This window comes from Dermochelys coriacea, chromosome 8, assembly GCF_009764565.3.
Source record: "Dermochelys coriacea isolate rDerCor1 chromosome 8, rDerCor1.pri.v4, whole genome shotgun sequence".
NCBI lineage: Eukaryota > Metazoa > Chordata > Testudines > Dermochelyidae > Dermochelys > Dermochelys coriacea.
The window spans coordinates 31,305,766-31,327,768 of record NC_050075.1 but is presented as its reverse complement, the minus strand read 5'-3'; the positions used below and the strand labels follow the sequence as shown (position 1 = coordinate 31,327,768).

The 22,003-nt window shown below is 38.6% G+C and overlaps 2 protein-coding genes across 4 annotated transcripts in view; one reads left to right on the top strand and one right to left on the bottom strand.

Annotated features, from left to right (window-relative positions):
- DOCK2 (dedicator of cytokinesis 2) overlaps positions 1-22,003 on the bottom strand; it is a 493,769-nt gene that overhangs the window by 118,260 nt on the left and 353,506 nt on the right. For 2 of the 3 annotated variants that reach the window (XM_038413725.2, XM_043491017.1), the window contains exons 28-29: positions 17,094-17,192; positions 14,921-15,015 (exon numbers count right to left, since the gene is read on the bottom strand). In XM_038413725.2, coding sequence (XP_038269653.1) covers positions 14,921-15,015; positions 17,094-17,192 — 194 coding nt within the window. Of the gene's footprint in view, positions 1-14,109; positions 14,150-14,920; positions 15,016-17,093; positions 17,193-22,003 lie in introns of those variants that run through there. The other variant, XM_043491018.1, reaches the window with a different exon arrangement.
- The window catches only part of INSYN2B (inhibitory synaptic factor family member 2B), a 116,567-nt gene continuing 112,970 nt past the window's right edge, over positions 18,407-22,003 (top strand). Inside the window, exon 1 of the mRNA XM_038413733.2 lies at positions 18,407-18,586. The gene's annotated coding sequence lies outside the window, so the exon portion shown is untranslated. The remainder of the gene's footprint in view (positions 18,587-22,003) is intronic.

Here is a 22,003-nt window from a genome sequence, read left to right as displayed (position 1 = left end):
AGAGAGGATATATTTTCTATTCAACTCTCGAGCTGGTCAAATATATTCATCACAATTTTGATGAAAATCTATTCTGTTTTTCAACCAGTTCTAAGTTACAACCAATTGATGGAGTAGCTCCATTGTTTCACCCTCTATGGCAAGCATGTGTAAAGCACTCTTGCTATATTGCTTGTACCTGGATACCCAGGCCCCATGGAGGCTCAGCCATTGACAGGAGGTAGGAAGGGTAACTCTTGTTTGGACCAATGAGGGAGGTTTTGCCTATTTTGAGTCTCAATATTTGCTTCCTTAAAAATAAAAAAAAGACTACTCTTCTACTGTTAGCTGATGAGAGAAAGTCATTTACACTTGTTTAGTTGACCGACCAATGCAGTAGTGATACTGATAGAGCACACATGCTATGACATTCTTTTAACCAGCTTGATATTGCACTCCTAGGATGGTGATGGATTATACTAATCTGAAGTTTTATTTGCCTCAGCTTTTATAATAAAGCTGCAATGCATGTGAGATGTGGGAGCTGGAGGTCTTCAAACCATTACAAAACAGCATCTTAGTAGAGAAGCAGCTATTTACAGAAGCTATAATGAATAAACTCAGCAACTTCCCAATCTGTTTTTTGAAAACACTTGTAGTTAGAGCTGAGCCAAGCCTTCCAAGTTTGATCTGTAAAAAGGCTGGGGAACATTTTACTCAGGACCTCTTTGCAAACCTTGAAATTGTACAGTTATGGACAACCTGTTTTATTCAATGGCTAAATCTAATTGCAAACTGAACGAGCTTGATGATTCATGCATGCATGCATGGTGTTTAACTGGAAGTAAGGATAGCTGGCTATTTTAGAAAATACCTTATGATTTGTCTCACATCATGAGTTTTTTTCAACAAATTTTTCAGCTCCACAGTATTTTTAGATCTCTAGGTAGGGCCAAGAAAGTTCAAATAAGGTTCAATTGATAGTTCATGAATACAAAATAAACATACTGATTAATCATGGCAAGGACTTGAACCAAGTCTGATTTCTGGTACTATTGTGGATAAAGTCAATTAAAGTCCATCTCTCTGACAGTTTCCATTTCAAGCCCTTATGAGCAGAAGAAGAAACACAAGCACCTCTTCTGCTGCACCCCCAGTAACAGGCTTCCCCTCTGTCCCCCACCTCCTGTTCCTCTCTACTCCATACTATCTGTATGGATTTGGGAGGCTGCCAAGAGGACATGTGTACCTTTAAAGTGGCCTTCTGAGCAGCTGAGAGGTATATGACAGAGGTACAATATAAGAGGATATCAGTATGAGGTGGCAGTACTTAAGCCAGCCTATTTCTCTCTATACTCATACCATGTACCTAAAAATTACTGTTTCTAATAACTTATATCCTATTACTACAAATGCCATTCTCCCACCTCAATGGGTTGGGGAACTTGAAGGGGCTGGGAGTGAAAGGGGAAAGCCTCAGCAGTGAGGGTGGGGGACACTCAGTGAAGAACACCACGTAGCTCCTCCTCCACCCCAACTCTCTGGCACGCATAGGCCAGTTGATGGGAGGGGGTGCGGGGAGGTGCTGATTAGCCAGCATTTCCCAGCTCCCAGGATTTAAGCTGGAGTAGAGGCCATGTGGAGGCTCTTTCAGCTCCATTCCAGCAGCCACCCTGTTTTAGTAATGGGAATCTGGTCTGACAGATGCTGCGTGTCTAAATGATCACCCATTTGGAGGCCAGGAGGGAAGTTTTCTCCTATTCGCCAATTGGCAGAGGACAGGAGAGATTTTTCACTTTCTTTGTAGCACCTTCAAGCCACAGTGGGTTAAGCAGGAATGTACTTAGCACCTAACTGAGGTACTTGGGTGAGTTGTTACCATTTGCAGCCAGTTCCCAGTAAGATTTAGAGCAGGAAATGAACAGAAACCAGAAGTAAAAGAGCTGGGATTTTGGTGATAAGCCTTGGGATCATAGTATAGAGTGAGTCATTGGGGCCCTCAGGGGCTGAAGTCCACCCTTCTGTGCCCTCTGTCCCCCTCATGAGGGTGGTGGGACTCAAAGCAAGTTGAGTCCTAAGGGGCAGGCTGAGAAGAGCCTACTCTGAGTTACGGGTTATAGGTAAGAGGCCTGTAACCCCTGCACTGAAACCATTTAAATGCCTGTTTTTGGAGAGTATGGGTGATGGGTAGGTAGCACCCCTCCCCTGTGGTTAAGTTTAATGAAAATTGCAGCCTGCCACTTATAATCCATCCACATGTTTTGTCCTCATTTTGCCACTGTGTGCCGATCAAGGGGAATAAAATGCTCATGCAAACTCTAATGACTTGTAAAAATCATGCATTAAACCAGCTTCACTATAACAAAAACTAATTATCTAATTAAATCTAGCATGGAAGGAAAATTCCCAAAAATTCAGTTTAGATGCTTATTCAGTTCTGCTGGGAACTCCACAATCTAATTCCACAAATTTGTCCACCACCCAGCAGACCCTGCAGCAGGGCACGCCTATGTCATCTTCTTGAGAAGAAAACCAGTAACCTGATTCTTTTTTCCGTTCTGAATGGCAGATGGAACATTTGTCACCCTGGTGTCTAGCCTTGCCAGACATCCGTTTTTTGACCGGAACAACCGGTTGAAAAGGGACCCTGGAGGCTCTGGTCAGCACCGCTGACTGGGCCATTTAAAGTCCGTTCAGCAGTGCAGTGAGGATAAGGCAGACTTCGTGCCTGCCTGGCTCCACGCGGCTCCCGGAAGCGGCTGGCATGTCTGGCTCCTAGGCACAAGGGTAGCCAGGGGTTCTCCGTGTGCTGCCCCTGCCCTGAGCATTGCCCCCACAATTTCCATTGGCCAGGAACCACGGACAATGAGAATTGCAGGGGTGGTACCTGCGGGCATGGGCAGCACATAAAGCAACCCCCAAACACACTCCTAGGAGCCAAAGGGACGTGCTAGCCACCTGAGCCTGCAGCCCTCACACCTTCCTGCACCCCAACACCCTGCTGCAGTCCTAATCCCCCACCTGCACCCCAAACCCCTAATCTCCAGCCCCACCCCAGAGCCTGTACTCCCAGCTGGAGCCCTTACCCTCTCCCACACCCCAACCCCCTGCCCCAGCCCAGTGAAAATGAATGAGGGTGAGGGAGGGAGGATGGGGCAGGACAAGAGTGTTCAGTTTTGTGCAATTAGAAATTTGGCAACCCTACTGTTGTCTTTAGTGGAGACACCAGCCCAGGCCACTGCCCCTCTTAAATCCTGAGATATCTTGGAAGTGGGAACACATTACAGCAGTAAGCAGCACAAAGATGATTATTATTTGTATTGTACTAGTGCCTACGAGCCCTATTCACAAAACCAGTATCCTGACATGGCCTGTGATTCTATGATCCTATTCTCCCCACCTTGAACATTTTGTAGTCTGTTATAAACTTACAAAGTACACAAAAATTACTGCACAAATTATAAAGCAGTGGAAACCAGGCCTAAACAATTTAAAATGGCTCATTTACTTATATGAGAAATAGCGTATTTGTCAAGTGGTTGCTCATTGTTACTCTTCCATTTTCTCAGCAGATCTAACCTGCACACCATGATTTTTGGAAAAAATGTTTAGGATTTTTAAGAACTAGCATTGTTTTAACATTTTATACCTGGGCTGCTCATCCCTCAGTTACCCAATGCAAAACAGATTTGGGAAATTAAACCAACTGAATATAAAAGTATGGAGGTTTATGCTCTTGGGGTATTTTTAAATGAATCAATAAATAAAAACACATTAGAACACTTCTAATTGGAACATAAATTCTAATATAAGCTTTAAGGCAACAAAATACAATTTTTCCTTGGCTGTTAAAACCAGGTTGGTGTTATTAAATTAAAGAAACCCATAAATATTATACTCTGATACTTTATGAATATTGTCAACAACTAGTCTTGTTCATTAGCAATTTTAATTTTACCCAAGCATTCCCTTTGCCCATAAGATCAAATATCTTGCATAACAACTTGTCTTAGAAACTAACCTGTACTGTAAATATTAGTTTTTCATTGTGACTTTTTCTCTGAATTAAAAAAAGATCAGCTATCTTGCAGATGACAACTTTCATTTTCAGATGAACTATGAAAATAAATCACCAGAGCTTTTGCACAGTACAAGAATAATCAAGACCTTCCATAAATGATAGCAATAAAAGTGCTGGGGAACATCACCGAATGAGGAATTCTGATTGATGTGGGATGGAGTGCATTATATGACAGGCAGTAGCATAGAACATAAATGCCATCCCTAGTTATGCATTATAACAGTATTGTTTTAAAGAAGTGTGTGTGCATGCACATGTGCACGTGTCACCCTTACAATGTTTTGCCTAAGCTAACGAGACATGAGATGGGGGACCAGACAGAAAATGTGAAAAATTGGGACAGGTGGGGGTAATAGGAGCCTGTATAAGAAAAAGACCCAAAAATCGGGACTGTCCCTATAAAATTGGGACATCTGGTCACCCTAACATGAGGTGACTATTATTTCTTTTATTTATTATATAAAGAACAGCAAATACTAAAAAATAATAAATGTCCAAGACAATTAGGTTTATATATATACACACACACACACACAGTCCATTACATGTAATATCAGTGTTAATAAACTTCCTGTGAGCAACCTGATAAATATTTCATTCATGTCAGATAAGTTCATGATACAAAAGGACCAAGACCATAGACATAAAGACATAACTGATTGGAATTTCAGCCTAAAATGAAGTTCTCAAAGTTTTCAAAGAATGAACCACAAATAAATGGAGAAATTGATGGGAGACGCCTCCCTTCCCATCAAATGTAATGTAAAGTAATTTACTTTTAGCTTCTTTTAATGCACTTCAGCAACTGGAAATAAAGAGGAGAGTCAACATCATGTAAACAACCAAAACTCTTTGGAGGATGGACCACTCTCTGTGACATGGACTATTTATCCTGATACTTTCTACATTGGCAGCCAAGTTCCTTGCTAGTTTTAGTATGTTTAGCTCTTCATAATGCTGTTTTCCTATCCTCCTGGTACATTTTGATGCCCCCTTCTACCTCGGTTAAAAGAGAAAAAAAACTACAAATGGGCGAAATTTGAATGCAAGGTTTATTTTCACTCAGAAACAAAGGACTCCTCCATTTTCACATACTGTCTTTACCAAATAAGCGTATGGCTTTGACTCAACGTATTTTAACTAATTTGTTTTCAAACCAGAAAAGGAACATCTTGAAATGGTACTTCAAAGCCATTTTTTCCCCTCTTCATTTTACACCTCCCATTTTCCTCTCATTTATAATCTGTCTTGCTCAATCCTACAATTCTCCTATGACCATTAACCTGCCCCCCCCCCGCCACACTATCTTTGCAACATGGCCCTCCCACATTGCTGCTTCTGCTTTCAAGCAGATAGCTCTTTGTCTGAGGGCAGAACTTGAGACAGGACCACTATGTTTTTTTTCCCCAATTCCACCCCAACTCTCACATACAAATAACCAGAACTTGACAGTACTGCAGCCAGCAATTTTGCATGTTCAAACCCTGAAACCCAAACATCAAATAGCTAGAGATAGTTTTAGAAACCTGAGAGACACGGCCATATAACTGCATATTTACAGTTTTGCTATCAGAATGGGATGTTGGAACAGGGAGTTAAGGTTCCATGAAAACAGAAGGAATATTTGGACAGCCTTGGTTTTAGGTGCCTCTAACTTGCATGTTGTCATTGTTGTTATGACTACAAACGCTTTGCTGGTAAGGAGAATAATGAATTGTTATTGGCTGTTGCTAGGGAAATTGTTAGCCTAATAGAGGCTATTTATGAGTTATATGCTTTGTCCAGAGAAAATTTATAAAAAGTTTAGTTATAAAGTGTGCTTTGGAGCAGTCTGAGGAAACTTTCCTTTGGGCAAGCATTTCATAGCTAAGTTCCCCAGCAGCCCCCTGGAAGCTTGGCTGTTGATTCCTTGAAGTCATTTCAGACTTTTTAGGTAAACATACATATTTTGAAATGCTCTAACCTTACTGCGACAGCATATTTGTGTGTCCATGCTTGAGATTTAATAAGAAAGTAGTTTTAGGTAAAAGCACTCTTACTTGTATCAATCATTTATCAGATGGATGAACTGTATCCCCATTGATTTATTCCTGACACTACCTGAAGAGAAACAGTTAAGTTACCACTGGGTTGGGTTCTGAAACCCCTGGGTAACACTTTCACTCCCATCTTCAAATGAATCTACTGGCCTTCCAAATATTGAATGACGGTTCTAAAATCCCTTCCTTATGGTTAAAACTCTCCACAATCTTGCATGTTGCTCTCTGATTCTCTCCCCTTTCCTTATCTAATATTCATCTTCTCTCTCCCCCCTCCCTTTTCAGAAGGTCACCTACTGTTGTATATTAGTCTTCTCTTCAACTCTTGCCACTTGGAACAGCATTGCCAAGTGTGTCTCAGTCTCAAAGTTAATGTCTCTTCTCAAACTTTACCTTAAAATACATTCTTTTCTTTGTACTCTTTTCTTCTATTATTATCCCTGTGGACAAATGCTTTTATTTATTCAAATATCTGTACAATGTCATTACCACAGACTTAAGATATTCTACTTGTAGCAAATAATCCTTTTGGATAGAACAATAAGATATTATTTTTCATGACCATCATCATAGAAATGGGAAAGCAGATTTTGTGCCCCAGATAGCACATTTTCATGACATGTTTACAAAGATCTTTTACGCCAATGCATTGTGTAATTTATACCACTGGCTTGCTTTGGATTATTTGTCTTTGTAAAGCATTTGGGGATACAGTGAGGAAAACACTAAAACTAAAGTTATTATCTGCACCCCACTTTATCATTTTTTGCCTTTTATTCACTAGATCTAATATATGTATTAGGATATATGCACGTTTGACAATATTTCACCTTGAACAGTCCCTTGATATGTGTATTAACTACTTCTGCTAAACAATCCGTTCTACATTGTATTTAGCAGTGAGTCTCTGGGTTACTTTCCCAGACCTAAAGAAGAGCTCTGTGTAAGGTCATCTCTCTAGCCAGCCGTGTTTAGTTTAATAAAAATATTTCCTGACCCATCTTCTCTCTCTAATATCCAATGGGACCAATGGCTACAACAACACTGCATACAACATTTCTCTGTAGTATTTTTTAAGTGGCAGGGGAGACTCAAGAAGCCATTAGTGCTATTCAACTTAAAAGCGTGCTTAAGGCCACAAAAGAATGAAGCCATATTTTTGGTATTGGTGTTTGTTCATGGAGAGTACAATGGTAATCATATAAGAAGTCAGTTTAAAAATTGTTAAATGGAGTGTTGTATATGAAATGAAAGTTACAGTGGGGAGTATAGCTCCCTATTAGACCAGTAAGAGGAGCTGTTCATTGTGACAGACCAGTAGCAACTCTCAGAAGTAGGAGAGTAGGTAAGGCAGGAAAAACTGACATGAGAAGGAAATAAAGGGAGCATCACTAGAGATGCAGGGTGACAACCAGACCCTTCAATTAGACTAGGGAACTTTTCCCCTTTATCCGATTAAGTGTTGGATAGTCAGTAAAAGTCTATTCATATGCGGTTCAAAACAAATCCAAGTTAGGCAAAGCTGACCACTGTACAGATAGCACAGCAAATTCAGAGGTAAAATTTAAGCCAATATATAACGCAAAAAGAATTCAGCTTGCTAAGTGGAACATTATGTAACCCACTCATGGCTCCAGTCCAGTCTTTATTTATGAGGTCATCCCTAATCAGTGTAAATAGCTGTGATACCACTCACACTCCCCTTATCTTTCTGTACCTGTCTAGGATATGTGAGAGAGACTGGTGAGGGAGTCCCACACACCATGTGCAGTATAATGAACCACTTTTAGCTTGTGCAAACTTATCTACACTTTGCTTCCTTTTGCCTCCAACTATGTGCATTCTGTTTTTAGGTTTGATATTACAGTATATCATAGTGCACTAAAAAAAATCAGTCAACTGCTACAGCCAGCACTTTTCCTGCTGGATGCAAAACAACATAAAAATGAATAGGAGCATTTGGGAGGGCTGTCGGGTTTTGTGAATGCCTATAGAGAGCCAGCACCAACTACACTCTGCCATTGGCTAGATTTCTCAATAGAGCTGCCTTACAATCTGTCATTTACATTTTTCCAAATTCAGAAATGGGAGGCTTTCTTGGTAAAATGTACCCTAAGAGGTTTAAAAAGCCCTCTAAATAAGCCACTGCACAGTAAATATGGGTTCTAAGTGTGCTGAATGCCTATGAATGCAATGTTGGGCCCATCAACCCTTTCTTATCTTAAAAAACAACCGGCACTCCCCAAGATTTTCCTATCACCACTTTGGTCTGAGGTAATTTAAGTGTTTAAAAAGGCACTGAGTATTTAGCTTCAATTTTAACTTTTTTAAGATACAAGAACAACAGAAATGGTTCTACAATAAAAACAAAACAAAACCACCACCAAAGACAACAACCTTTCCCTGCAGTAGTGGATGCCCCAACATTACAGCATTAAGAGCCTGAAAGTAAAACAGACAAATAATTTCCACCAGCCACACACAGAGAGCTGCAAAATGTACATAATTAAATAATGTAAGGTTTTCTTAGTAGCACTGATGAATATATTTCTTTACAATCTATGATTTTTAATCTGACCGTCTCTTTAAACATTTTCATTTGGCTGGAACATGGAAGCTTTATAGCAATATAAATATAAACCCTAAGCCTGCCTGGATCAAATTGTCCCACAGAATTATTAGTCATAAGGGGGCATTACAATTCTAATGTCAATTGATGCAATGTAGATATTGGATGATCCCCAAAGGAATACGATCTGAGCAATGATAGACATGTTATTGCTCTGTAGAATTAAAATTACTGTATTCATGAATGATGCAGAAGCTGATATTTTTTCCTAGATGTACAGAACAATTTAGACAAGAAAAGTTTTATATGCCTGCAAATAAACAAGGGATTGGTTATTTACCAAAGTACTAAAATGCTGCTTTTTCAGATTAATCTCCTATACATATAACGTAATTGCTAATAGGAGAAGCACAAGAGGGTAGAAGAAATTTTTACTCAATTAAATTTGCTCATTATGAACCTAAACCTGCCTCAGACAGTGAAAAAAACCTGGTAGTAATTGCTGACAATAGAATCTTACTTGGAGAGCAACTATGAATGATCAGCAAGAATGTGCCTAGACAACAACTCCCCCAGTTTTGCCAGGAAAAGGAGTAAGAGGACAGCCAGGTGTAACTATATAGCCATGATTCAAAGAACATGTTAAACAAGGTTAAACAGGCATCTCTGACTCCTAATTACTGTAAGCATAATCCAAGACACATCTGAGTCACAAAACACAAAAACAGCACATCTCTTCTGGAAAGACGATTCCATTGAAATTCTAGGTAAAAGCCCAATCAACATAATCAAAATTGAATTTGGTAGCTTAAAAGTTCAATTCAGCTTAACCAAGTCTTTTCCTAAAGACTCACTTCTTCCAGGAGGCCAACAAATACCAACTACATCAGTTACCCTCTCCTCTCTCCATTCCAATAATTACTCCTGGTGGATTTTGCACCAAAAAAATAAAAATTGTGCATACAATATTTTAAAATTCTGCAAATTTTATTTGTCAAAATAACACTATTTAATCACACCAGTTTCAATTATTTTGGTAATTTATTTCAAAATACCTGTCAGCAAGTATGCCTCTAACAACACACACACACACACACACACATTCCCCCAGGAAGAGAGAATTAAAGAAACCCCTGTGACAACCCAGTTCCTGCTTCTCTGCCCCTCAGAACAGCTGGGGGGCGGGAGGGGGACACACTCACACCATCCTCCCGCAGAGCTCACAACGGTAAATAGGTTGAGAACCATTGGGTTAAACAAAGGCAATCTAATCCCATCCCATGCTCTGCAAACATGCTCTGATTATCCTTACCCTAGTCAAACAAATCACTGCTAAATAATGGCAGAAGGACATCTTATTATCCAATACCAGATGGAAGAGCTAACCAACCTCCTATCAATGGAAGGTATGAAACTAGGGGTTCCAATTTTGGTTGGATGGATTCCTGGAGATTTCATCACATGACATACTCTTTAATTAAAGATTATTCTTTAATTTCTGGATACCCCAGGGCAATCCTGGAGGGTTGGCAACCCTAAATGAAACTCTCCCAATGGGACAAGAGGAGTTTCAAACCTGAGAAAAACAAGATGATATTAGGCAAACCACATACTACAACACAAATGCCATCTGTTTCTCATACATTCTCCCCCTTCTTTCCTTTTTTGCTTTACTGTAAACACATTTTCTAAATTGTATCTTTCAAATGATGTTTTGAATGTTAAGTGTGTGTGTGTGTGTGTGTGTGTGTGTGTGTGTGTGTGTGTGTGTGTAAAATCAGTAGAGTAGACAGACCTGTAAGTACTAATGTGTCTGATATCTAGAACAACTAAGAAAAAAAATTAGCATGACTTCTAGTCATGTTTTCTACCTAGCTAGGCTTTCCTAAGGCACCTATTGTCATTTTGTACATTGTCAATTATTTTTTCTTGCCTTAAGATATATTTTTGAAATATCAGATACATTGTTTATACCAGCCGCTCCTCTCAAAACACATTACAGTAAGTGATTTCCATTTTCATTTCCTGGATCTGTGCAGTTCTGAGAAGTCTACATATAGCAGGAGTGCAGTAGTGTCATGACTGGGGCGTGGGTGGTCAGGCCTAATGCCTGGAGCAAGATCAGGCTTAGTGGTTAGAGCAGGAGTTGGGAGTCAGGAACCAGAGCGATGGGTTGGAGCCAGAGTCAGAAGCAAGCAGGAAAGCAAGACTGGAGCAGGTTGGAGTCAGACAAGAATAAGGCAGTGTCATGGCTGGGAATAGGGTGACCAGATGTCCCGATTTTATAGGGACAGTCCTGATATTCAGGACTTTGTCTTATATAGGTGCCTATTACCTCCCACCCCCATCCTGATTTTTCACACTTGCTGTCTGGTCACCCTAGCTGGGAACCAGGAAAGCACAAGAGTGATTGCCGCTGCAGGCACACACACTGAACAGCCAACGACCTGCCGCTGCTCAATGACCTTAAAAGCAGGCCTAGGAGCTTCCTTCAACCAGTCAGGCAGTCTGGTCAATCAGGTGGTCATACGCTAACCCAGCTGAGCTCTTTAATCTGGCTGGAGGCTGAGCTAGCTGATCCTCAGGCTCAGTTGAAGGAGCTCATGCCTAATAAGGAGGAGTACTCAAGTGATTAGCTAGTTTAACAGAGTGGGCTTGGGAAAGGCCAAGACTGCCAATTTGTGACAAAAACTGAGGCAGATAAAAATAAATAATAAATAATTTGTATTGCCTGGTTCATTCTAGATGTTCTCAAAACACTTTTTGGGTGCATCGTCACTGCAGAGGTAATGCCAGACTCTTACCCAAGTTTTAGCCCAACCCCCTGTCCTGCCCTATCTACATACAAACATTTTCCTGGTTTTGGAGGTGCTTTAAGCCTGGGCTATCTTATTCAGTTGTTGGGGGAAGGGGAGGGGGAAGATATATAGTGCCCAGTCTCTGCTTTAACTTGGACTGTAATCCACGTGTTGCAGTGAGTGATTCAGACTAAATCATTGGAGTACTGATAGTTATCCAGTGCCTTTTCATATTGCCCCCTGAAAGACAGACAAATTGTTCCAAAATTGACTGGGAAAGAATCAGTATGTCCCAGCACAAATAGCTATGGGCTTTGCCCTCAGACACACACAGGTGAGTGCAGAAACAGTGAGGACACAGTGACACAGGTAGAGGTTTGCTGGGGAGATGCTTATACCTGGACTAGGCGTCCTTGGGTGCTGATCACCCTGGCTAATTCTGCAGTGCTGACTTACCCACACTTACAGCAATTTGCATTAAAAAATGGTCAGTATTGGTCATGGTCAAGCATGAATGGCAATTGTGCATACAAATTGTAATACAACAATTGTGAAGATATGAGTATACAATGTGTGTATCTTTGGATGTATGTTACACAAACATACTATTTCCATTCCAACAATATGAAATATTTCAGAGAACTACAATAAGTTTTAAAAGTAGCTTATTAAACTCTGATTTGTTCATGAAAATGACCCCATAAGTAAAATATTTCTATACCGGACATAAGTCTGAAAGAAATTAACAATGCGATTAATTTGACATTTAAGAGTCTATTGTTCTAACTCAACTGGCGTATTCATTTACAGAAATTTCAATCACTGTGAACGTCCAGTCCTGTTTCCATTGATTTGAATGGCAAATGGAATCAGGATCTCTACATTATATGTCTAAGGAATGGAGATATTGTATTTTCTTGCCTTCTTTTTTTAAATCACACTAAAAGCACCTGGAGACTTTATAAGATTGATGATAGACTTCAGGTAAAATCCTGAGTACTCATCTCAAGAAAATGTGTCAATCCCCTTAAATAACATGAAGCACAAATGAGCAGGATTACAGCTGTGCCAAATGCCAATATGTTGATATTACACTTAAGGAACAGATGTCCTGATGTTCTTGAATGAGGAAGTTTGAAATGAACTTGTCTATAACCCGTGATATCTATAAAATTCAGGTATCCAGCCACCTCCCTAGTGACTATTGATCTTTGATAAGGGAATTATTCAACAATGGGTACCTTCCTGCAACTGAATTCAGTAAAGAAGCTTTTAAAAGTTAAAATAGGAATTAGGTTTGTCACGTTTTGGAGCACCACTGCTTTGGAGTATGAATTCTGTAAATATTCTACTAAGCAGATCAACACTCAAGAATGTGCCCCAAACACTTTGTCGGAGGCAAATCTATTCAGATGATGTAAGGATATGGCAGTTAGTGGGTGCCCAGCTGGCTAAGTTTAGAGACACTTGTAAACAAGACATATGGTTCTTACAACATACAGCTACTTAAAACCCACATTGTAAAGTTTACATTTTACATCATTAATGATTTAGTCCCATAAGACCTCAATATGATGGTATCAAAATTAATGATAATGTCTGCCACATAAGACAAAGAAGAATATTCCAATTCCTATATGGATCAAACAACTGGACAAGTGAAAGGGATTAATTAACAGCTGCTCAGAGCAGCACAGTATTTCCCTTTACCTAACTCCTTCCCCTATTCTCTCAGTCATGGACTACAAATACTAACCCCCCTTCCGCTCCACACATCTGTCTGAATATCCCAAAGTGACTAGAAACAATGATACACCTACATTGAGTCTTCCCATATTGCCATCCCAATGTAACTCAATCCTGGAGCACTGGAATTTTGTATAACTGTGAGGAGGAACTTCAGTTTACTCACCTATTCATTACCGTTGCTGTTTGTCCTACAGTAGTTCCTGGAGACCCCAAATTAGATCCTATCATGTTAAGTGCTGTATATACATGTAGTATGAAAAAGTGCCTGCCCTGCAGAGCTTACAATCTAAATAAACAAGACAGAGAAAGGCTGAGAGAGGAAAAAAGAGGTACAGAAGGGTTAAGTGACTTACCCAAGGTCACAAAGTCAGTCAGTGACAGAGCTGGGAATAGACTCCCCCCCAACTCTCCTGAGCCTCAGTCCTTTCTTGCCTGATAAAAAGTGTCATGGTACCCACTTATAACCGAAATAGCTAATGATTCATTCACAGAAGGAATCTTCCCTTTTGTCAAAATTCAGGGCAACTGCACCTGCATTGCCCCTATGTGATTCACCAAGGGCACTCACTTTTAGGCCTCTGCTCCCAGCTGTCCCCTCACATAGGGAGAGACCTACATTTCCCTCCCTCCCTCCTGACTGGGTTTTTTCCAGGCTGCACAGTTTTCTGCCTACACTGTGATACTGCCAGCAAGCCAGAATATCTCAACAGGCCAATGTCTGCTCTTTGCTCTCTCTTCAAAGGCTACGAACAACTATAATTACCAGTAGAGTTACCACACAGCTCTCTCTAAGCAAGCACATTTACTCCTAAGGTGCAAGCATTGCAGATAAAACATAAAAAACAGAAAGTTACCAGCAGTCAGCCAGCAGTCTTATGGATCCGCAGTAGGCCTTAGTTATATGAGCCTTCATAACCTCCCACCTGGATTATACCTGTAATATATATGGGCATGAAGCCATCAACCCTTAGGAATCACCAACTCATACAGGAAGCTGCAGCACATCTCTTCAGTGACATGGGCTACAGCGAGCACATCAGATCTGTCCTCTACTCTCTACACTGGCTTCTTATAGAATATGAAGTCAAGTTCAAAGTCTGAGTCCTTATCTTCAGGGCCCACGATGGCCTGGGTCCAACATATCTAAAATATTGCCTAAAGGTCTAGGATGGAGGCTATGGCTGACAATTCTGCTCCTCTAGAACAAAGGAACTTTCCATCATGAGAGTAATGCTCAATTATATAGGAGACAGAACTTTCTTGGGGGGCTAGTACACACTATTCTCCCTCTGGAGAGATAACAAACCACACACGACAGACACAGTTTTGGAAGGCACTCTGACAGACTGGGCCTAGACAGTCTCTGTTCACTCCTTGGCCTCTTTACTGAGTCTGTCAACACAGAGACCAACTCTGACTCTTCTTTGTGATGCTGCCACCTGTCTATTAGAAACCCATTTCCTCTTGCTTGTCAGTCTTTGAAAAGTGGACCAAAGGCACACACAGTTTTTTCCATGCATTATGTAAGTCAATTATCTCAGATAATGTAAACAATTTTGATATGAAGTAAAACTGAAAAGGCATCTGGACGGGGAACCCTGCCTATTTTTTGTGTTAAAACATGGAATAAGATGTTCACTTCACCAGCACTAAGCTCCCTTTCAGACTGCTGAAACCTTTAAATTGTTCGGAGGGCTCTATTTACCTGTTCTGCACCATGCTCATTGCCATCCAGTCCGAAGGGTAAACATTCTTTCCTATGAGATCTTTAAACATGATGAATGTTTCCATCAAAAAGTCCTAAAACAACAAAACACAATACAACTATGATTTTATATCCTGCAGACTTCATATTCCAAAACCGACTCTCTGTTCTGTGGAAAGCATCAAAGGACAGGGCTCCATCCTGTTCCACCTGAAGTCAATCGCAAAGCTACCAATGACATCAATGGCAGTGGAATTGGGACCAAAATCCTGTAAAAATAGCAGTCGTGGGCTAAAAATAAAAGTTAAAGGCATGTTACACTGAGCTCTTGAGCAATGATAAGCCATAGATGAATGGACAGAAAAACAATTCACAGTAAACAGCATATTAATTTAGGAACTTGGGAGTAGAATTGTTGAAGAGTTGTTTACCATTTAGAAGAGTCATTGCTTGGAAAACTTGAATTTTGTTTTAATTTAGCAATTTTTCAAAATACACATTTCTAAAGATAGAGTACAAGTTATATTCAGAAATTATTCAGATAAACTTATAAATACACACAACCATTCATACAAAAAACAACAAAACCAAACCAGCTCTCTTTTCTAAAGAACACTTACCAAAGAGACAGAGATTATTGCAATATAATCATTAACACAATTATTCTATCATTAAGTGTTTGCATATATGGAGGTTTACCCCCAAGGTTTCTGTAATGAGCTTTAAGAGGCAGCTACTGAATTGTGAGGCCAATCACTCAAAGTGCCATCAACACCCACTGGTATCACATAAGTGGCACTCGGTAGAAGATTTGGTTCCCTCTTAACAGTCAAATTGGTTAAGGATAACCAAATGAACAATGTCTCTGAACAGCATAATATGGAAATAATTTTTTATCACCACGATTGTCAGGACATTATTTTTATGCTATTGAGGAAAAATGAAGTGTTAACAAATCAATATATTTAAAAAGCAGAAAAAATAAGCATAATGACATAATTTTTTACAATTCTTTCCTGTTGACTTGCTCAAGTAGATTAGGGATTACTGCACTACATAGACTTTGATAAAATTGCTAAATGTAGGCTGTTTCTGAGCACCCAAAGTGCCTGGAAGATGACAATACACCAACATATCCCCATGTTACCAGGTAGCCTGACTCATTTGGAACATTGCAAAAAGTAAGACTAGCTGAGCTTGGATCTGCCATGATCTGCACCATTTGAACTCTCTGACAGTACATGGGTCTGAAAAGCAGCTGGATCTGGCAATCTGAGAATTTTCCAAGAGGAGCTTTCAGCTGGCAAAAAACTGGTCTTATCCAGCAGCTACATCACTGCCTACATCTGACCAAGGGTGCAAGGAGTGTTTCAAGAGCAGGGAGGAAAAGGAAAGGGGTGTGGTCCCAGAACTGCTGTAATCATTTAGGGAATGGTATCAGCTGGTGCATGTTAGAGCAGCTCCTAGGCACTTCTAAGCTAAACTGGAGCAAACCCAGATGCACCATGAGAATCAAACTATTGTAGCTACTCAGCACAAAAACACAATCTGGGTTAACAATGGAGTTTTTAATGGAGATAAAGAGGAAAGAGAATTGGGACCAAAGTCCTGTAAAATAACAATTGTAGGCTGGAAATAAAAGTTAAAGGCTCACTACACTGAGCTGCTGAGCAAAAATAAAAGTCATAGATGAACGGACAGAAAAAGTCACAGTGGAAAGCATATTAATTTAGGCACTTTGGAGAAAAATTGTTGAAGAACTGTTTACCATTTAGCAGAGTCATCTCTTGACAAACTAGCTAACAAACCTCCCCAACACATAGGGAAGACAAAAAAGGCAAGACAATGATCTACCTACACCAGCAACACCTATATCTTTCCAAGCTTCTGACTGAGGTAGCATCCAACTCCTGGTATCATTCAAGCACTCTTCAGGGCAAAAGTAAACTTGCAGGGACTATGGGGCAAGAGATATATACAACAAATGTGTATCAGCCTATTGATCATACTCCAAATTTAGAAATAATGTCTAGTCTTTGGTAAAACCATCTGTTCTTCTTAAACAATTATGGCTTCTAGAATCAAGTGTACTGAGTAGTCCAGTGCAGAATATGAAGTATTTGAGAGCCATGTGTCTATTTGCCAGCTTTAAATGTGGATACTTTGTACTTACCACTAGCTCTGAACTTGTCTGAAAGGTTTCAATGTAAAAGGAGTAATGTTGGTTGTCCATTTGTTTTAAGATTGCTGTCATGCATGCCACAAAATGACTCTAAAATAAAAAAAAGAAAAAAATTGTAAGGAACTGCACATCTAGACTGTTGATTTAGAAGGAAATTAAAATAATGGATTATATCTTGCAATGCCAAATCACTAGATCACTAAAAACAAACAAAACCTGTGCCAGCCCAGAATGTGAATTTTCAAAAGGTAAGAAGTGCTTCTCACTGTGTATACATTGTGAAATATGCTTAACAATAACTTACAACTGGCAATACTGAGGATACTACTCTAACCAACTTTTTTTGTTGGAAAAAGTGGTATCACTCTTAAGAGAACTCAGTGTGAGAGACAGTAATCCAACTTCCTATAGGCCATGACTTCGTATGTGGTTTAAAATTCCTAAAAATAATGTTATATTCCATAGGACTTGTGCATAACAGATTAATAGAAAATGAAAACTTTGTATAAGATCCTTTTGAATATTAATAAAAAAATTATATCCCTGCTACAGAATTCTACAGGAAGGATATGAAAATCTAAAAAAAAAAAGGATATTTGCTTAAATTTTTTAGTCTTTTCAAGTAGCTTCTGTTGAACCCTTTAAAATGTATATAGGATCCAACTGTTTTCATCCCTATTAAATTCTGTAAAACTATATTCTTCTGAATTTTAAAACAGAATTGAAATAAAATGGAAAGTGATTTATAATCTTAGGTTTCCATTTCATTTTACAGAAGTGCTTCTTATTTGCTAAACCTTCCGGATACAGGGGTAAGGGTAAATGACTAAAGTTTCCCTTTGAGGAACACAGTATCTCTTCCTATTGATACTTTTTATCTTGAAAAAATTACAATAATTATTTTGATAATGAGCCAACTCAAAATCTCTGGATTTCTCTAAAAGAAAAACAATATGCAGCAGAGGCAAGTCTAGAAAATAAATGTTTTCTGACAGATTTACTCAAAACTTTGTATTTGAGAAGTTTATAAGTAAGTCCCTGATGTTTCCAACCAGAAGTTTATTTCTAATTTGTACTGGTTTGGGGAAATCAGTTTCCTCTCTTAATTCTGATTGACTTTATATTTTGTTACCATCATAAATTCAACAAGATCACACATGACTGTAAAGTATCAGCTGCAGTTTATCCCACTCAACCATTTTGGCTACTACTTACTGCAAAAAAGGGAAGCCTTTCTTAACTTCAGGTTATGGCCACTAGAGGTCTTTTACTTTCATATGATAGCTGCTGTTCAGTTTGTACTGCTTTTTTATTTATTCCTACGTGAGCAGACCCAGTACAGTTCTTGCATATAAACAGTGAAAATTTCAATATAAAGGATTTATTATACCTTATTTTGGAGTAACATTAGTGCTAGCCAGAACCTTGCCTACTATGTAAGGCTAAGAAGATACATTTTCTGCGGGTAATCCCAAAGCTTTCAGGTAAGGATTTGTATGGTTTTGGTTACAGATGCTCTTCAAAAAGAAAATGCTGATTTTATGTCCTACAGTACTTTTACAGATATTGCTCAAATTAGACTCTTTTGTGAACTAAAATCTACAACTGCCAGGAATAGCAAGCTGCAGTGGTGAGACTGTTAATTTTTTCTACTGTCTTGATTTTAATTTTGAAAGAAATAACTGCCAACACAAATTACAGAATATTACACACGAAAGCATGTGTTGTATTTTTCTCTTTAAGAAGCTTTAAGAGATGCTACAGAATGTGTTTTCTCCCACTAATTTGAAGTAACCATTTGCTGAGATAAGCACTCTCTGTACTAAACTCTAGTCGATGTACTTAATCTTGCTGTTCAGCCAAAATGACTTTAAGAATGTTAATGTATTTGTGGCAACTTTTAAAATCTGTCAGGCAGTATCTAGTATTACAGTCTAGCATGAGTACATGAGTTTAGTAACTTGTAAATGGGAATTGTGGAAATTAACAGATGACATATGTTGGTTAATGAAAGCAGTTCTGCTACCAATAAATATCACAGTTTTGTTAGACAGTTTCTGGCAGCAAACCTGTCAACTTTCACAGCAATGTGACTGATTGATATACAAAATGGAAGGTGCCAGCACAGCAGGTTTGCTATCAAAAATACGACTCCCCCTCCACTTCCCAATATCATGTTAAGACTGAACGGTATATTAAATGTATATTGGTACTGTATATTAACTTTGTGTATGACCTTTAATCATTTACATGTAGCAACCTTGAGTATTATAATTAACCACTTGACTTCTTATGTTGAAAATTTGCTCTCGCCCCCTCTCCAAAAGCCATCAGGAAACAGGTATAGCCTCTCATTTCACAAGTGCTCAGGCATTCTCAACATCACCATTCTCACACTGTTAGAACTTAAGTATACTTCACAATTCTGTCAGCAACTATATGTGTCTTCATCTAAATTATCCTACATTGTCTAAGAATCTTATAATATTTAAGAGCCATTAACTACTTCATAATAAAGTAAACTCCACAAGTTAACCAATCAGTTTTTAAATTCACTTAGTATGTTTATAACTTGGGCACAAGACATTTGGAATCAGGAACCTCCTGCAAACATGCTAGTTGACTGTGATGACGTTAAGTTTCTTTTTTAAAGAAGCACTATATGTAGGGAACTGAATATTTAAATGCAAATAAAAAAAGTTTCAGAGAAGATGAAGTTATTCAAATAAAGTTGACAAGCCATTTCAGTTGTGCTTAGCCTTGTTAAGATGTATCTAATGAATCCCAGCAGAGATGCATGATTGAAACTAGGTCAAACATGTGTAAAAATAAGTGTAATCACAGTGAACACTTGACTGATGAAGGAATACTTAAAATGATGTTAACAGGAAGATTTTTTGCTTAGAAAATATTATTATGAAGAGATGCAATAAATCACATATTAATTTACCACCTTCATGCACAGAAACATCTTCACACCAGATTGACAATATAACTTCTTAACAAAGCAGTGTCCGTTAACCAAATAATTAACAACATTATATCATTAGCAGGAACAAAAGCATCACTAGGTTGTCAAAGGGCAATGAGATACAGATGAGGAAACCCACTCTTCCAGTAAACACTCAAAACTCCTGAACAGTAAAGAAAACACCATGATCCATCAAACTTTAAAGAACTATAGAGTGTGTCTTGCAGCCTTAGTACAAATACTGCAAAGTGTAAGCTAAAAAGAAACTACCCTATTTACAGATTTAGTATAAACAAACCACACAGTCAATGATAAGATATTCAATCAAGAAATCAAATGTGGCTTTGTAAGCCTTGGAGAGGGGACGTGTCTATTTGCCCCATTTCCACTAATGTCAATACCCATGAGCTGCATGTGTAGCACTGATGGGAAAAGAACCATTAAGTGTTAGGGTCATGGGAGAACAATGAGAAACTTCAGCCCCAGCAACCCTAATCCCAGCATACTTTATCATACCAAATGGTGACAGGTTGCTGTAGTAACTTCAAATAATGTACAAGAACCCCAAGCAATAATAAAACAAAAATACTAGAGAAAAAATAGCAAATAGTGTAGAATGAAACTATCCTTCAATATTAATCTAGTTTAAATTAAACATTTACTTAATTATTTTGTGGGTATTTTTTTACATGTTGGAATGTGTGCACATGGAGTGAGGGTGGAAGGTTCATGTGGCCAATTAAACAGTTATCCTCATGTGTCACAATACATGTACATAGTTTAAATGTGTGAAACCCACATACATGTCAACAAAAAGCAACCAAAATAAAATTTAAATATTAATGCGCTAAGACTTTTGAAAGGCAGTAGTTAAAGACATACCATTAGCAGAATATTTAAAGCTTTAAACTAGTTCTTTTATCTAAAAAGAGTACAAACAGTTAACAGTAAGTCAACAGTTCTACCTGATGTCTCGAAAGGCATAATTGGAATAATATTTGCTTATGTGTTTATAATATATATAAATAATGTACTTCTCAGTGGTGGGTGATGTGCTTACACTACATATTGAGTCTGAGCTAATTTTCACAGTGCAAATCAGGCATACATTAACTCAGCTGAAATCAATGGAGTGGAGTGCAAAACTGGTACAAGTATGAACCATAGTTTGTGAAGTCTGGAATGTGCTTTGGGAACTTTCTGGGTAACAGGTATTATACAAATATAAGTCAGATCATTAATATACGACAGCATTTTTTGTAATCTGAATATGGCTCACGATATTAAAAATAATCAACATATTAGCAATTTCTGTTTTGTAAAAATGCAATACAGAAAGACCTTCTGGACATTCATGAAACGAGTGAATAATCTCACCTGCGGAGGGTCATGAGCATATGAACAACATGACAATTACTGTAAATAAAAGCTAAGGAATGCACTGTGATGCCATTTAGAGTGACAGTAGTTCAAAGCTTTTTTGCACACATAGTAATGCTTACAGTGCTTCAGAAAAAAAAATGTACCCTCAGAACTCTAGTGCATGTCTATATTGATACAGATGGTAACACAACACTTTATCATCTTATGAAAAACCTTGAACAGCAGCATTTTGTGCTGAAAAAGGTATAAACTGAATTTCAAGTGGTGAATCAGATATTCCTTATGTAGTAGTTTTGTGTCTTCTCAAAGGAATATAATTCACCTCCAAGCCACATACTCTCCTGTACTCCTCCAAGCCATGTGCCCAGGTATAAAGGCCTCAACCAAAAATATAAAAATTGTAATAGGCTATGTAACAGCCTATTGTGCTTATTAAATGTGTACCCAGTGTTTGAAATTTGGAAACTGATCCACCCCACATACATTTCTCACAGGTTGTCATTGAATATTTGGGGGGTGGGGAGGTAATTATTTTTTGATTACAATA